The 19029-nt window shown below is 37.0% G+C and overlaps 1 protein-coding gene across 2 annotated transcripts in view; it reads left to right on the top strand.

The window, feature by feature from the left end:
* Positions 1 to 19029, top strand: part of ankrd12 (ankyrin repeat domain 12) — a 72813-nt gene that overhangs the window by 33605 nt on the left and 20179 nt on the right. For both annotated transcript variants that reach the window (XM_067452804.1, XM_067452803.1), the window contains exon 2: positions 18026 to 18139. In XM_067452804.1, the coding sequence (XP_067308905.1) occupies positions 18080 to 18139 (60 nt within the window). In that variant the 5' untranslated portion in view covers positions 18026 to 18079. The remainder of the gene's footprint in view (positions 1 to 18025; positions 18140 to 19029) is intronic.

The following is a 19029-nucleotide window of genomic DNA, read 5'->3' as shown; positions in this document are numbered from 1 at the left end:
ACTTTTTGTTAATTGAAATCTTTAAAATGCGCAATGCTTTTATTGAAAACATGTTGCGGTGTTATTTTTTATTTATTATTATTATTTCAAGCATGAGTGAGAATGAGTCCGCGACGGAAGTCACGTGTTGAAAAAAAAAAAACGAATATTCGAATCTCAAAACTGAAAATCGAATGCCACCTCACCGAACGAATATTCGAATATTCGATTATTCTAGTACAGCCCTAGTTTTTAAACATACCTGTTCAGAAAGTCTTTCAATGTTTAAATTGATTCGTGTTTACATTTTTGTGTTGATTTTAACGTAATTCTTAATTGCGCTAAATGCTTTATTTTTCGTCCCTTTGTAGCACTTTGATTTTCTTTAAAATGTAAAGTGCTTTATAAATAAAATGTATTATTATTATAATGAGTATTATGTATGATTATAACACACTCAGATAGGCTTACAGTATGCATGTTACCAGCCATTGTTTTAATCTACTCGCTTCAAGTTCCTAGTATACTTTTATGGACGTAACTCACTGATATTATTTGACGCTGTAATGAACATCGCAATGCTGGCCTGGGTTCTTCTCGCCGTCTGGATGATTATACGGAGCAGAGACTGCGAAGCGAGTTGCGTGACAGTTTAGTGATTTGGAGAAGAGAAAACTTCAGAATAATGACACAAGTTCATTCATGAAAGTGTCCGAACAACACGGTATCCGTGTACGTCTGTGCACATGCGCAATTTGGTCATAATGGTAGTAATGCGATTTAAGGTGTCTGCAAGCCTGTTTATTGCGATTTCAAATCGGCATACATCACCTAGTTTAATGCGACTATAGTTACTATAATTATGGGCTTAATTGCATTTGTTTGATTAAAGTATTGCAAAATCCTTCTATTATAATCACATAAGAGGGAGCATGTAAACGAAAGTCATTGTTTCAAATGTATCCGATTATTGTAGACATTGCATTAAAGTCTTTGGTTTATCCTCGTTTATAGTAAGTAGACACTTTTCTGTGTTTTAACTACTGACTGAAAATCAGTATGTGGCACTTTGCTGTGCTATATCTACTACACTACTGTGTTTATTTTTAGTGTGATGATGAAACTTTGTGCTGTTGTGTTTTAGTAGGTACAGCATGAATTGGCTAGGGATGCTTCGATCATGATTCTTCCGGGCCGATACCAATCACAATCCGAACAACATTTTAGAAGCTTCCAGATTCTGTTCAGAAAAAAAGTATATATTATGATTATAATTAGATAAAATGTCTCTTTTGCTGCACCCAGTGCAGATCGTCAGAAGAGCATGAAGTGAATGATTGTGTCTTTTGTATTGCATAAAGCTTTACTGTCTCTGCTGGATCCATTACTCGATGTGTTTCCTGATTTTCATTTGAAGCAGCTGTCCGTGACTCATGCACGGGACTGTTAAGAGTGTCTTTGCAATAACATTAGAGCCGCCGTGCCATTTCAAAGCCCTCTCGCTTGCTTTTCCTCTGTACGTTTAAACCTAGAGACATGCGGTGTGTGTTTAGTATGCGTTTAGCATGATATGCGAAACATTTAGCACATCACCAACTCAGCCTGATGACATCACACTGTTGTTGCACATCTTTTCACACATTAACTTTCTCCAATGCATCACCAAACGCATCTTTGGCACTCGGCTGAACTCTGTTGCGACACTTCCTCTGAAATACAGAGCATATCGAGCGATAAAGTCCTCTGACCTATGTGGTGTGCTTGTGTCCATTTGTTTCCCTTCTAGTAACGTCTGAATTAATCCAAAGCATTTTGGCAAGGTCGTTTCGAGGTCTGCCCTTCTAGAAGTGAATATGTCGGTGCTAACAGCAGGAATCATGTTGTATATTACAGTATTTATAGACGGACAAAAGCCAGCCCCTTCGTAAGTAAACACAGGCCGCATTACGGAGATTTGCACGTGCTATGATTGCTTTCACTGTGGTCCTCTGTTCTGTATTATGTGTAAACCGTGTGCTTACTGTATCAGACAATAGCTTAAAAATCTATTATGTTCTTTCACACAGTAAATGGAAAATTCTTTCTAACACCAGCATTTCATTTGTCAAGTGTGCAAACGGTGACTTTACACGTTATAAAAACACTGCAGTAGTAGTACTATGGTACAGGGATTGTATACCATACTTTGAAATATACCATGGTACTGAATATTTATCTTATTTTTTGCACTAAATTTATGGAAAATCTGCAGTATTGTAAGGAGTGGATTGTGAATAACAAGCTTTCTGTGGAGTTTATCTTTTTTTATGCCCAGATTTTTTGTGCACCTGCACGTGTCAGAAATAAACATGGTAAAACTGCTTAATGGTGTAAAATATTGATTTAGTCTTAAAATTGGATTTTGTAATTCAGTTTTGGATCTGAAAGAGATGCAGTTAACCATACAATTAATTATCAGCGAGTCGTTACCTGCATGTATGATTTTATATACACTTCCGATTGTCAGAAATACTCAATATTAACAATTTAAAAGATATTTCCAGTCCGTATGCATTGCATATATGCTTTGTAGGGGTGTAACAATATATCATGTCACAATGTATCATGATACAAAAATGCAACAATATGCATCATGGATAGTGAAAATCTGTATTTTGTATAATTCACCCAAAAAAAAATTGCGATGTTAGGAAAAAATTCAAGTTCAGTGTTTCAGTGTCACTACAAGCACCAAGTCCAAGCAAATTCATTTACACCCCAATGTAACACCAGATTTAGCATTTTAATCAACAGTACATTTTTTGTTAACTTTTTACCTTATGCCGTCAAATGCTTGGCTTTGAGTATCGCAGTAAGGGTGCTATATATAGCATCTTCTTTTACATTCATTTTTTTATCTTTCAGAGCAATAATTTGAGCAGAATCCTGCTGAGCCAGTTTGTTTAAAATAGTTAAACTTCCTTCTGTCTGTAGGTAGATACCTGAATAATAGCACATCCAATTTAACGACACAGGAAACTCTATTGCCCTCTTGAGTATTGAGGCCTGTTAATGAATTTGCTTAATAAGATAACTCTTTAATGAATTTTTCTGTTGTTAATATTTTTATTATGCGTTTTATAAAAGCCATTCATCAAGTAAGGTGCTGCTGTATTGTACCTATGGGGTCATGTTAATATCAAGCCGTTTATAACATGCGATGGTTATATTAGAAATTCACTACTGCGTTTCAGTGGTTTTTTTTTTAGGGATATTGTCTTGATGCATTGCAGAGGTTGAATAGCAGACTGCAGAGCATGCTGAGGGTAGCAACACCTTTATTATTTAAAAAAATGGTTCAGGGGATTTTTTTTTCTTTTGGTAGAAATAGCAGATGTGAGCATTAAGGGTTTTGTGATTTTGGACAATATGTTTTTCACACAAAATTTCACACTGTCCCTTTCTAAGATTATTTAGTAGTTATAGTCGCGCTCTCAGTGCTTTGAGTTTTCTAGCTCGTCATGTTCTTTTTGTCTCTGTCTTGTTTTCTCGAATTTAAAGGGAAAGTTCAGCCCAAAATTACAATGCTGTCATTTTGTATGATTTGCTAGCCCTCATCTACTCATGACTTCTTTCATCACACTATTTACACACACATTTTTGTCAATTGGACGAATCCAATTGATTTGTAGATTTTGACATTTGTCAGTCTTTCACATAATTTTTTTTTACACATGCATTGCATGTATTGCAAGAAAAAAAGTGCATATGCAGTGCCCGTAATGTCATAACTAATATAAGAGATTAAAGTACATTTTCCATCTCCTCCAATAACAATTTTGAAATACATAAATAAACACATGCACATTCATAAGATGTTGTGAATATATCACACTATGTATGTGCGCAGTAAAAATAATAATAATCTGATGAATAAAATAGTAGCATTAACAACACATGCATTATTTACATGCTTATTTTTTTCCCACTTGATCGAATTGTTTCATATGGAAGCTTGTTTCCGCCACAAAATAAAAAAAAGGTAATAGCGACTTTTCGCAAATTTTTTTTTACATCTTGCAATTACGACTTTTCATCTCAGAATTGCATGATATAAAGTTGCATCAATATCGTAATTCCTGCCAAGTTTTGCATTTTCCTTTGTATGTTCATTTATAACTATTTAACTAATTATCGTAAATACGAGTTTCCTAGGTAAAATTTGCACATGAACGCCCTCTGATGTCCTGTTTAACAGGGAATAATTTTAATACCCAAGTTCCCGAGATGGGCGTGGCATAACCGTTAAAAATGGCAGATGGGAGACGAATTTCTGCTGTGGCAGGGGTTTTATTAGTTTTTTTGTGCAACGGTTTCATTGTCTTGGCTTGTCGTTAAAGTAGAACATATTTACATAAATTAAGAATCATTTGAAGCATATTGTGTATTTGAAACACATTGAAAATTGCATCTAGTTGACCATCATTCCAGAATAGTGAGCAACTATCTAGATAGTGGAGTAAAAGTAGCTATACAAAAGGATAATGTATGGCTGAAAACTATTGCCATTTTAGTCTTTAAAGGGGGGGTGAAACACTCAGTTTCAGTCACTCTCATGTCAATCTTGAGTACCTATAGAGTAGTATTGCATCCTTCATATCTCCGAAAAGTCTTTAGTTTTATTATATTTATAAAAGAAATATGGGCTGTACCGAGTCTTTCCGGAAAAAAACGAGCGCCTGGAGGCGTATCGAGTGGGCGGAGCTAAACAATGACGAGCGCAAAGCGATGACGTCCTTAAGCGTGGAGAAACCCTTGCTATCGATCTCAGCTAATAGATATGATCCAGAATCATTCGGAGGCTGAAATAGAAACAGCAGCAGCAGGACGTCCGTCTCTGTGGTATGGACTGTATTTAGTGGCCTGTCAACATTTGTGTGTCTTTACTCGCAGTTTATGAGGACATGATTCGGTTTATGGACTATTTGTATGCGACTAAATCTTAGCAGTAGCAAGCAAAACGGTTTTGCACGTCAGACTAGTGTAACGTTATACAGAACAACAATGAAGTCCGTTAGCGCATTTGAATGACGAAGCACGCGATCGTGTCGTTTACTGATGTTTACTCACGCGACGGTAGCCAAAAGCAGAGACATTTGAAGCAGTTTTACTCACCGACTGCTTCCAAAGCAGGGCCGAACCTTTATCGCTGGGACCGCTCCGTCAAAAACACACTTTTTGGAGTGTGGAGATCCACTTTTGCGACGCGACTGAAGCGATGTTGTGAAGCTTCCCCTCATTTCTGCGTTCAGATCGATTCAAATGCAGCGCTGCCTTCCCGGAATGCTGTGCTGAAGCGTTGAAGTCGCTTAATGTCAAAGTGGAGGAATGAAGTGGAGCGTGCCGCGGACTATAACCGACATAAGTGTTCACGGACGACTGGATCTGCAGCTGAGAATGTTTACGGCGTGGATTTCCTCTCTCTCGCTCTAGTCACGCGCGCGCACCCTACCGGGAGAAGGGCCCATACAAGGACCTTCCGATCTATTAACGTCAAGCCGACCCATACTCGAAAAAAACTCGCAGAAACTTGTGAGAAACCGGAAGGAGTATTTTTGACACAGAAATACTCCATCAAACGTCCAACATTAGTTTTTGAAACTTTGTCTATGTTTAGGATGGGAATCCAAGTCTTTAACAGTGTAAAAAGCTCAGTATGCGTGAAACAGCATTTCACCGCCCCTTTAAGTTTACATTATGCCTTTGTGAATGTGATTATAAACGATATGCTTTCGTGTTGTGCTGCTGTGTTTGCCAGTGAGTCTATGCTTTTCTGAAATGACTGAAATGGTTATAGTGTTAAAATAACATTTCCCAAGACGCACAAAAGTATATGAACCTGGCGCCCTCCATTCTTTCCGACAACAAAGCACCTGAACACAACAAGCTCGTAATGTTGACTTCTGAAGTGGGAAGTAGGAAACTTCCGATAGCACGTGAAGGCAGCATTATACTTTGTATTTATATTACTTTTGCATCAAATTACTGAAAACAAGTTACTGCTGCTGTGAGGGTGTTTCTAAGACACCGCCTATGGGAGTGATGGTATAAATGAACATCTTTCGCTCTTCTGACTGCCGTTATCAATCTCACTCTTATTTTTTCCCCTCTTTTTGAAAGTTGTGAAATCACTATTATGGATTTGTTTTCTTTTGCTATTTGAGCAAATGGACACACACAAAAAATATTTTATGTTTTCTCTCATTCACCGCTATAAAAGTTAACTTAACTATGATGATTTCTGCTTCTGAGAAACCCAGAAATGTGAAAAGGTTCTATTGCAAGTTTACACTCGCCTAAAGTATTATTAGGAACACCACTAATACTGTGTTTGATCCACTTTTTCAACTTCAGAACTGCCTTAATTCTACGTGGCATTGATTCAACAAGGTGCTGAAAGCATTCTTTAGAAATGTTGGCCCATATTGATAGGATAGCATCTTGCAGTTGATGGAGATTTGTGGGATGCACATCCAGGGCACGAAGCTCCCGTTCCACCACATCCCAAAGATGCTCTATTGCAGTGGTTCTCAAACCTGTCCTGGAGTACCGCCAGCGGAGCACATTTTGTATGCCTCCCTATATCTGACACACCCATTTTAGGTCTTGGAGTCTCTACTGATGAGCTCATGAGTTGAATCAGGTGTGAAAGATGAGGGAGACATACAAAATGTGCAGGGCTAGTGGTACTCAAGGACAGGTTTGAGAACCACTGCTCTATTGGGTTGAGATCTGGTGACTGTGGGGGCCATTTTAGTTCAGTGAACTCATTATCATGTTCAAGAAACCAATTTGAAATGATTCGAGCTTTGTGATATGGTGCATTATCCTGCTGGAAGTAGCCATCAGAGGATGGGTACATGGTGATCATAAAGGGATGGACATGGTCAGAAACAATGCTCAGGTAGGCTGTGGCATTTAAACGATGCACCTGCCATGAAAACATCCCCCACACCATTACACAAGGGATGGGCATTTTCTCAAAATATTGTATTCAAATATTTGGGCTCATTAAAATCGAATATTTAAATATTTGTTTATTTAAATTAGTTATTTTGAGATTTTTTTATTTTTTTTATTTTTATTAACATGTCATCACCATATGTACGTGTGTGTGTGCGTGTGTGTGTGTGTGTGTATATATATATATATATATATATATATATATATATATATATATATATATATATATATATATATATATATATATATATATAATATATATGCCTAAAGAACAAAAGCATTATAACCTCAAGCAGCGTAAGCAGAAAAAACACTAAGAAATCAGAGTGTGCCATGTTATTGTGCAGAACACACACACACACACACACACGCACAATGGGAATATGGTTGTTGTTGTCGTGTTTGTGTTTCTCATTTTCATGTTGAGAGAAACGATAATATTATTGGGTGATGATATTATCGGGTGCCACTGACAGACGTTGCGGAGACAAAGATAACGGTTAAGTGAAGTTTAAGTGAAGCACTTTGTGTTTTCTGTTCTTAAACCCTCAACGAAACGTAAAGGAAGCATTTGTCTCAAGAACATTTTTGCTATTGTAAGTTATCTCGCCCTCACTCAGGGTACAGATGCGCTTATACCCGCACTCTTGAACGCAGTGATGGACTCTTTCCTCATTCCAATGGTGTTTGGATTTCATGTGATTCTCGTTGTTCTGGTAATATTGTGATAATGTTGGTGATATTATAGTAATTCTGGTGATATTATGATAATGATATGTTTCATTAACTGATTTTATCAAAAGTAACTCCATTTTGTAAGATCGTTTTTTTTAAATTGTCATCTAATTCCAAATATCGCGAGGCAGACAACGACATTATGTGATCAAATACACTCAACTTATGAAATTTATGAGGGATTTCTCATAGATCCACTGCATTTACAGCCAGCAAATCAACGCAGTAAAATTTGAATAGAATTTTTAGCTTTTGAATATTAATTACAGATAGAATATTCGAATATTCGAGCACACCCCTACATTACACCACCACCACCACCGAGTCCGCTCAGTGGTAACAAGGCATGATGGATCCATGTTCTCATTCTGTTTACGCCAAATTCTGACTCATTTGAATTTCTCGACAGAAATCAAGACTCATCAGACCAGGCAACGTTTTTTTATTTTTATTGTAGCCTCTTTTTCCTATTTGTAGGGGAGATGAGTAGTTGTGCCGGTTGTGTGTGTTGTGGCTTCACAGATGCTTTGCTGCATACCTCGGTTGTAACGAGTGGTTATTTCAGTCAAAGTTGCTCTTCTATCAGCTTGAATCAGTCGGCCTATTCTCCTCTGACCTCGAGCATCAACAAGGCATTTTCGCCCACAGGACTGCTGCATACTGGAGGTTTTTTCCTTTTCACACCTTTGTAAACCCTAGAATGGTTGTGTGTGAAAATCCCAGTAACAGCAGATTGTGAAATACTCTGCCCGGCCCGTCTGGCACCAACAACCATGCTACTCTCAAAATTGCTTAGATCACCTTTCTTTCCCATTTTGACATTCAGTTTGGAGTTCAGGAGATTGTCTTGACCAGGACCACACCCCTAAATGCACTAAAGCAACTGCCATGTGATTGGTTGATTAGATAACTGCAACAGGTGTTCCTAATAATCCTTTAGGTGAGTGTATATATCACTCACAAATTTAAAAAGTTAAGCTTGGAACATACTCTGCAAGAACAAAGAAATTTGTTAGTTTTCTCGAGGTGTCAAGAACAAGAACAAAGTTCGTTCTGGGCCAGTACATTCATACTTCACGAGAAAAGCAGGTGCCGATCATCTGTGTTTCTCCGCATTAACCACGCCTACTTTAAATGTATGACCAATCACACAATAGTTCTCGGACACTCGCAAGAAAAAAAGTTCTGCTCAGGCGATGCGTCGAGAACAAACTGCGAGAACTCCCAAACCAGGGCTGCGAGAACAAACTGACGTCACAATTGTGAGAGAAAAAGCTGCAATTATAATTTTTTTTTATGTTATATTTTAGGGCAGAAACAAGCTTCCATAGTTTCAGGTCTACACCACCCCTTCCAGTCCAAAATGCTGTTCAGGTCAAGTCAGTTAAGGTGTTTACTTGAAGGCTTTTCATTTTGATTTTGCCATCAATCCAGTTGCTAATGGATTTGGTTGCATGTAAATGTAGCTAATGATTGGTTCCTGATGACTTTCATTATATAGACATTTCTAAATATTTTATTTTGTGTTTTGCACAAGTTCACACTTTTGTGTTTCGTAAGTTGTTTGGAATGGCGAGTGAATGAATTAGTTTTCTATCATATTGCAAACGTTTTAATCTACTTTGTTGCATTCTGAAATGTGTCAAATAATTTAATAATTTAACAAAAGGAAGAAAAAAAGTTATAAAAAAATAAAAATAAAAATAAAAAATAGTTTCCCTCCTTGCCTTTGTAAAATGTTCCATTTCAAACAGTTACTGTCATGCTCTAACCTTATCAGCAACCATGCTACTCTCCAAAGCAGCAGTTACCAAATTAATTGTCTTATTGTACCATGGCTACATGTAATCATGATGCATGTTATACCATAGCTGTGTTTCATGGCCACCAAGGAAGTGGCACGCATTGCCTCTGCTCTGATTTGTCTGTGGCTTGACTCCTGGCAGGTTTTGTGACTCAGTGTTTCTCTGTTCAGAGAATATTTGGCCGTTGGTAAACAGTTTACCTCCGAAGATTTGATTGCATTTTCCTGTTGTTTGTTTTAGCGCTGTGCTGCTGGATTACGTTCGGGTCTTTGCAGCGTTTTCTTCCTGCTCTTTTTGTCATACTGTAAATATATTTGCACTGATATCAGTGGGTATAAAGTAATCCAAAAATACAAAGCAAGAAATTTTAGAATTTGATTAAAATGAGAATGTAAAGCAAATATATTTTTAATATCTTGATTATTCATGTTAGTTCATAGTGCATTAACTAATGATGAGGGACTACTTTAAAATGTAAACATGTTTTAGTAAATGTTGAAATCAACAATACTTTTATTAACCTTAGTTAATGTTACCATTTCATATAAAGATGTCCATCTTTAAGCATGAGTGTTTGGATTTATATCTACACAAATGCCATAGAGTTGAAAATAGACGCATATGTATATTGTATTGTTCTTCTCGCTCACTTTATTTACTTCTATTTTGGAGCACTGAAATCAAATGCGTCCCTGATTTGTCTGTCTCTGTCGGCTACATGACAATACAGTTTGCTTTTTCATGTCACCTAGCTTTAAATATGCAACTTCGCTGCATAACGAAAGCATAAAAGTGACCAGCTGGATATAAACTAATGCAACTAGATGGGAATAATCGTGAACAAACCATAAACATGCCGTTTCACTGTCTGTTTTAAATTTGCTTCTGAAGTGTCCCACTCAATGCAGCCTCGCGTGTCAAAAAAAAACGTCCACGAGGTGTCAGTGATAGTTTTTTTTTGCCCCGGGAGGCCTCTCTTGTACTGTATAATGATAGCCGATGCTTCTCAGCCGCTTTAGCAATGGAGGCAACAGAAATTCCATCTCCAAATTTAAGACGTTTGTTATACCATTTAAAGGTGCACTGTAATACAGTTTTTGGATGGAAGGAAGGAGGCGGGAACCGGCGAACATTTAACAACTTACAAACAAAACGAAAGTAAACCGCGGGCAGCCCCTCACGGACGACTGCCCGCAAATAAACGTAAACAAAACATAACATAAAGTCCAGGCCTGGTCCTCTCTCGTCTTCCGCTGCCTTCGCTCCTACTTTTATGCTCCCGTCCCTTGGCTGCGAGACGAGACCGGTGTGTCACGCAGCTGGTACTCATTACCACTCGTCACCGGCCACTCTCGCGGTCCATCGCCACGCTGCTTGCCACACCACATGCACTATGTAACTTTTCCGTCCGCTTGAGGGCGTCTATTTAAAACAAAGGCGTAGTTTGATGACGCCAGGTTTGAGTGCAGAATCTTGGGACATCTTCACCTCACAGCCGGTAGAAAAGAATCGAAATAGGACTCGCTAGAAATCATGTTCATGGATGCAGTTATTAACGTTACTGTAGTGTGAAGCAGAGCAGGACCGAGTGTTGTGGAGCTGAGCAAGGCCGCTGGAGCGATTTGTTACGCAACACACGGCTCACGAGCAGCGAGACTTTTATTATGATGGGATGGGACACGGTTGCCGGCATAAGTATGAGGTAACACAGCTCTGTTCATCATATTAGATACATTCAAGTGTGTTTAAAAGGATGTTATGACTTTACTTTACTCTGTGCGTTCGCTCAGCAGCTGCTGTGACACTTGTTCACACTGCTAAAAATAAAGCACTTCTGCAGAATAAAACCGGAAACCGAGGGTAACGCGGATATGACGCCATTGACAGGCGACTCCCTCAGACGCTATGCTCAGACATCCCAGGGCCCTGGGTAAAATAGCAATTTTCTCATAATTTACAAATAGTTGGAAACATTTGGGATATTGTAAGAACATAACAGAACAAAATACATAATACTGGGCTAGTGGTTTTTGGATATTTTACTGCAAAAATACTACATAGTGCACCTTTAATATATTAAGGTCTTAAATTTTAATAACGCTAAAAAAATTAAGGACTTGTGGGAACTTTTTGTACTCGTACACATGCACCTAAATAGATTTTACACTTAGTATAGGTCTATTTTAATTTTAAATGCGTGTGAAATAAACATATAGTTTCCTGGCTTACCACATTAAAATATAATTAAACTAACTTAAATATTGGAATAATCCAGTTTGTAATATTTGTTCTTCTTTTGCCCTTTTTCCAAAGCCATTCCTGTAGTTTATTTGTCCGTGCTGGGGTCAAGAGGACACAGAGAGCAGTAATGCTGGTCTTTGTAGTTGTAGACGTAGTGATGCCACACTGGGTGGTTTGTTGGTCAGGCTGGTGGGAGAATAAATCAGACCCGTCAGTCGTTCCACTGCCGGTGTCCCAGTAGAGACGGCAGTCCGAGGTCACGCGCTGGAGGGTTTCGAGCGCTCTGTTTGTGTTTCCATTCCCTGGATCTGGCCCCTGTCTTTCTGTGTGCCTGTCTTTGCCTTCGTCTCACGTCTCGGAGGCAGGAATAAACCTAGTCATTTGCCTCCCAAAAGTTCACTGAAATAGTTGGCAGTTTGCATGCACTGGTACAACCTTCCATCCGTGTACTTCCAGAATAACCTTGATTGTTATTTTGTGACGCGGGTGATATAAACGACACATTGTAATCGTGACTTTGGAGTTCGTTTCTGGGGCAGAAAGCTGAAAGCTTGACGTCTCTCCGTGATGTCAGGCCTGTGGATGTGGGAGTTTCATGATAACAAGAACTTCAGAGGGAATAAAGCCATGAAATATTGATGTTGATGACTACCTAGAGTGCACACTAAACAATGAACGCTGTTTCCTGGTGCTGAATTTTTCATTTTTGGGTTTCGCTGCGGAGTTGGGTGAAATCTCAAACGGATTATGTTAGACATGGAAGGGGCAGACGACCTTAGAATAGTTTTGCTTTGGGAAACTAAACTCTTAAAAAAAAAAAACGGGTTAAAAACAACCCAATTTGGGTAGTTTTTAACCCTAGGGCTGGGTATATATATATATATATATATATATATATATATATATATATATATATATATATATATATATATATATATATATATATATATATATATATATATATATATATATATATAATAATAATAATAGATTTTATTTATAATGCACTTTTCATTCCGAAGAATCTCAAAGTGCAACAAAGGGGGTGAAAAATAACAACAAAAAATGAATAACAAGTAAAAATATACTGAAACTGAAAACTGAACAGAAACAGAGCTGATGGTGAACAGAAAACAGCTGATGGTGGAAGTCTCTGTTAGCTCCGCAGCACACTGTGGTCCACTCCATGTTTCAGATTTCTCCCAGCGGCAGTGTCCCGATGACATCGCCGAGGCACGACAGCTGAAGACCAGATGATGGGTCTTCTTCATGACGATTCAAACGATGGGGATCGCTGCAGCACCATGCAGGAGGCAGAACATTTTTCCGGGCACTTCTGTGGACACACCGGGGCCGGCGCAGAAGTCCAAGCCGCTCCACGGCCGCAATGCAGGACGGAACAGCGGCGCAGCCGAGAAGCGGAACATCCCAACATCATGCCGGACGCCGATGACGATGGCCCGGATGACGCTAGCCCGGTGCAAACTTCAGCCACCATGCAGCTTAAGCCCGAGGGAGACCACCAGTGCGCACCCGCGGCGAGATACATCAAATGTCCTCCAAACCAGAAACCAACCGCAGCAATTCAAACATAAACATCAGAGAAGCGGTGGAAAACGGCGAAACGACGAACAACGACCTCTCAGTGGCTGCCAGCAATCAGCAACAGTCCCAATTGTAGCTCTGACTGTTAGACTAGTCACAAACATAAGGAAATAAAATAAAATCTAAATCTAATAGTACATTAACATGATTTGTGGGTGGAGAAGCGGCGAACAGACAACGCCAGCGTCCTCTCCCCCACGTTGCCTAGCAACTATCTATATATATATATATATATATATATATATATATATATATATATATATATATATATATATATATATATATATATATATATATATAGGGCAGAGCACATGTTGAGTTATTTTATAATTATTATTTTATTTTTAATACATAATGCTTACATTAAAGATTGTTTAGCAAATATTAGAAGTGAAAATTAAACATTTAGAAGTAAAACAGTCTTGACCACGCTGTGCTAAGTGAGCTGATTGATAGGAATTAAGTGAAATCTAATTACAAGCAAATGCATGAATTATATCTGTTTATTAAAATATATGGTTGACTAACTACAAGGGAAGAAGAAGGTGTCCCATATGAGATTACATGTCACAGTTCATCACTTAGCACAGCGTTTGTGGCTCGACTGGTCGAGACTGTTTTTCAAGATGGCTGCTGTCTGTAAACGCATAACGTACTGTGTTTATAAAGTATCTTCTTATTAAACTGTTTGTACGCTTACAAAGCTCTCAATGCTTCGGTTTGCATGTAGGGACCCTCATTATGCTACCGTGTCAGTGTGAGGCTATTTTGAGCCTTGTTAGTGGTATTAACTAGCGATTTAATTTCACTTACCCTTTGCCCCATAGACTAATGTTATAAGCTAATCTGTTTTTAGAGATAAAACTCTTTACATTCGATTTCATGAAAACGCATCCCAGAGAACGATCTACTAGGTAACCATCTGTTAATTACCCCTAGGGTCATTTCTCACCGGAGTTGTTCTTTAACTAATGTTAACAAAATGTTAATAATGCATTTGTAAATGTTAAAATTAACATTAACACATAATTAAATGCTTTTAAAGTGCAGTTCATTATTAGTTCATGTTAACTAATGTTAATTAATTAACCTTATTTTAAAGTGTTACCATTATGTTTAATATTGGTTCATGCTGATTTTGAGTGCTACTACTGCTAATATTGCACCGTGTGAAGCCGTTTTGCATCAATTTGCTATAATTAAGGCCCATTTTAAAAGGTGATCCTTGAATTAATGCATTTATCTTTCCATAAGTGGTCGTCATTTGGTCTTTAGGGTGAGCTGTTAGGCCTTTATAATTATAATTTAATTTTCAAATTCAGATCTATAGAATATTCAAATGATAAAGGTCTCAATTTTCTGCGCTAATGCATGATTAATGATGCATGAATGCGTGATGATGGGTCTGCGTGAGTGAAACATCTGGATTATGTAAGGTAAAATGGTGTAGGAGAATGCACAAATATTGGCTATGAAATGAAATGTTTACTAATTAATTTGTTTCGATATTAGCTATATCATGATCATATAAAAAATGCATAATCAATTGAAATTCACTCCCTGGGAAATGTTTCAGTCCTGCAACTCATTGGCTTATTTCTCAATGGGTTTGGTTTGAGCGTGATTTAAACTAAACAAGTTTAACTAGTCCTGTTATAACTTGTATGCTGAGAGTGAAACTTCAGAGACGGGTGGATTATTGGTTTAAGAGGCTGTGGCACGGTTGTAAAGCTGACACTGAGTGCAGGAAATCTTGTGGTGTAGTTGTAACACATTTGTCCCACACTGATCATGCACACGGACACTGCAGCTCTTTTCTCCTCACCGCCTCCTCTTTCTCAGACGGAGTGACTCAGCTGGTTTTTACTCGGTCCCACTGGGTGTCAGGTGTCGTGGAAATGTTCTTTCCCATGAGCCTCTGCTCTCTGTCATCTGCTCGCGAGTCTATTGGGAAAGGTATTGTTTAGGTCTGTGGGTCTCTGCTGATTTGCTTTTCATCCAGAAGAGACCCGGACGCCAGTGTCAGATGCTCTCTAATTGCTGACTTTCTCTTTTGTTGCTTTGAGCAATTGCAGAACCACTGTAAAGATAAAGCACTGAAGGCCTTGTGCTCAGCTGATGTGAAGCTTGGTTTGGTGTGCAAACGCATCCTTGTTCTTTTGGCTCTTTAGATTGTGTTGATGCAAAAACATGTACAGACACATGGTTTACTGTAGCCATAAAGCAATAGTGGAAATGCATATGATCTGAAACTCAAATATGATATGTATTATTATTATTATCTGGGGAAATTATAAAAAAATGTTTTGTAAAAATATAGGTAGATGTTTTATTACTAAACTATTTCATGTAATTTAGTGTATATAAATGTTTAACATAATGGTAATACCGTTAGGCTTGGGGACCGTTTACATTTTAACCAGTACCGTTTTTTTTTACTGCATTATTTAAAAATAAAATGTGATAATTACTAAAAACGTTTTGATTCATTTATTATTATTAAATTGAGAAGATGCATCTAAATTCTCGTCATATCTTAAACACAGAAACTCAAAGGTCTTCACGGCAAACCGGCAGAATAAAAGTTAGGTTTAACTTGACAAATAAACTATGTACAGTAATATATTTGTCAAATTAAACCAAAGTTTTATTTTGATGGGTTGTTGTGAAGACCTTTGAGTTTCTGTGTTTGATATAACGATAGTTTTTCTCAATTGGAATGGTAAAATGCAGATGAAGTGACTCTCAGAGCGGCTCTGGAGATGAAGTTCACGCATTCATGTCCTCATATGAGACTGCAGAGATGGAAACACGTGACCGGCGTGTGTGTGTGTAATAAATGCAACGTGCGCATCGTCATTCATTCATTCACACAGACACGCGGGGCATACAGGATTCATATTTAAAAAGTATTTTTGCTGTTTTATATTTACTGACACTCGTCTATATCACCAGATGCGTTCTCCAGTACCGAACGATGGTACCAACGCTTTACTCCATTCTCCATTCCACGCTTTACCAAGTACAGATGTGAATGGAGCGGTTGTAGTGTTGATGTAATTCAGTTGGTGCCCTTAAAAGTACAGAGTTCAACCTCCAAGTTGAAAAAACCTTTTTTTTTTTTTGCTGTTCATTACTGTTTTTTATTTAGTGGGAAACACAATGTTTAAATAAAAAAATCTTGTTGTCTTTTAGTAAACAACAAATTGTTGATTACATGTCAAATATATTTATTTATACTATGCTATATGAATATGGTAATCATACAGTACCATGATTTAGTGTTGTGTGGCATCACCATCTGATACTATAGCCACAGTACTACTTATAATCTCCGTCAGACATCATGTGCAGTCGTTTTTGCGCTGCAGAAATTTTGTAACACTGGTGAGCTGTAATCAGTCAAGGATTGGAGCAGACATGAACATAAGTCCTGTTTCCACTGAGTGACCTCTGAAACGGGAAAATACAGCTCACATGCTCCAAACACACACCCTTCTCATTAGCCTGCATTTTGCCTTTGTGGGTTTTACTGAATATTATTTTAGTTTGAGCACCGAGGATGTTTGTTCCCTGGTCATGTTTAAGAACCGTTAGAATGCATTTCTGGAGTGTGTGCGCGCGTGTGTGTGCGCGTACGTGCTTTCAGTGCACTTTGAATTGATATGTCAAACAGGGTCGAGAACTGCCAAACTATTCCTGACTTCCCTTAACATTTTCAGATGTGAGCTTTGGGAGATGATTGATTGTTGCCGTCTCACAGTTGTTTTCCGTACCCAGAGGTTAACGCTGACAGATTGTCTTAAATGTATTTTTGGGCCCGCCGCGTTTGACTAGGAGTCTCTCTAGTTTGTGAACGAGATGTTCTCCTCTCTGCTGTCATAGTCGAGTTTGGGTTTTTTCTTCCAGTTCCTAAGATTTGAGAGAATTAGATTTTTGTTCCATTAGCAGTTTTGCATTATGTTTACTCAAAACATTCACAACTCATCATATTATTCACTACTAAAACTATGTTCACTAATAATCATAATACTGATAATTCATTGACCTGCCCATGCCTAAAATTGTCTTGTATACCAATTGAATTCGAATTGTTGGCTGACTTACTTTAGCCAACATTTTATTTTGATTTTATTTTATCCAGATTTTGGAGTGTCATCAATTTCTTTAGATTTATAAAATACAATTTTGCACAAAGTATTTTCTTTGTACTTTTGTCAGTTATATGAAGGTTCAAGACAATTAACAAATGCCCAGATTCTTGATTTTTTTTTATTATTGCATTTTACAAAATGTCCCTGGATTTTTTTATTTTTTCTATTTTTTTAATGTACTTATTTTTTAATTTTGTTTAATTTTAACATCATCTGTAGCTTCAAATCTGAAGATCCTGGATTTGAATTGAATTGTCCATTACATTGATTATTTTCTATTTGGTTAATTTTGAATCTTAACATAGAAGGAAAAATATTGTAAATTATAAAGTATGTCTTAATATAATTTGATTTCAGTATCTAATGCTGGTTATTAAAAAAACTAACATGCCAATGTCATCATGAGTTCATATTTGTCCATATTTAGTCAAATGTTTAATCTCGTAAATGCAGTGTTGTGTCAGTTTTTCAAGTCCTGATTTGCATCATATAATTGTGTTTCAGGCCCATGATGAAATCTGTGAGCCGTAGCTGCCACAGCTAGGCATAAGATGCACCATGGCCAAACCAGGATCGGACCGAGATGGAGCCATGGTGGAAAAGACAGCGGGGAAGAAGGTGAGTTGGAAAAACAGATATTGTGCAATATTATTGCAATTTAAAATAATGCTGTTCTATTTTAATATGCTTTAAAATGTAATTTATTCCTGTGATCAAAGCAAAAAAAATGAATTTCTCCAGTCTTTAGTGTCACATGATCCTTCCGAAATCATTCTGATATGATTATTTATAATCAAAACATTTATTCAAATTTATCTTTTGTAACAATACGCTACTATTCAAAAGTTTGGTTCAGAATTTTTTTTCTTTCTCTTTTTGAAAGAAATTAATACTTTTATTCAGCAAGGATGTGTTAAATTGATTAGTGACAGTAAAGATTTATATTGTTACTTTTTTTAGCTATTTATTTAAATAATATTAAAAATAATAATAATTATTATTATTATTACTACAAGATTTTAAAATGCTGCTGCTGCTACTACTACTACTACTACTACTACTACTAATAATAATAATTATTATTATTATTATTATTTTTATTATTATTATTATTATTATTATTATTATTATTATTATTATTATTATTACTACAAGATTTTAAAATGCTGCTGCTGCTACTACTACTACTACTACTACTACTACTACTACTACTACTACTACTACTACTAATAATAATAATAATAATAATTATTATTATTATTATTATTATTATTATTATTATTACTACAAGATTTTAAAATGCTGCTGCTACTACTACTACTACTACTACTACTACTACTACTACTACTACTACTACTACTACTACTAGTAATAATAATAATAATAATTATTATTATTATTATTATTATTATTATTACTACAAGATTTTAAAATGCTGCTGCTGCTGCTACTACTACTACTACTACTACTACTACTACTACTACTACTACTACTACTAATAATAATAA

This window comes from Pseudorasbora parva, chromosome 9 (assembly GCF_024679245.1).
Source record: "Pseudorasbora parva isolate DD20220531a chromosome 9, ASM2467924v1, whole genome shotgun sequence".
NCBI lineage: Eukaryota > Metazoa > Chordata > Actinopteri > Cypriniformes > Gobionidae > Pseudorasbora > Pseudorasbora parva.
This window is presented reverse-complemented; position numbering and strand designations above follow the sequence as displayed.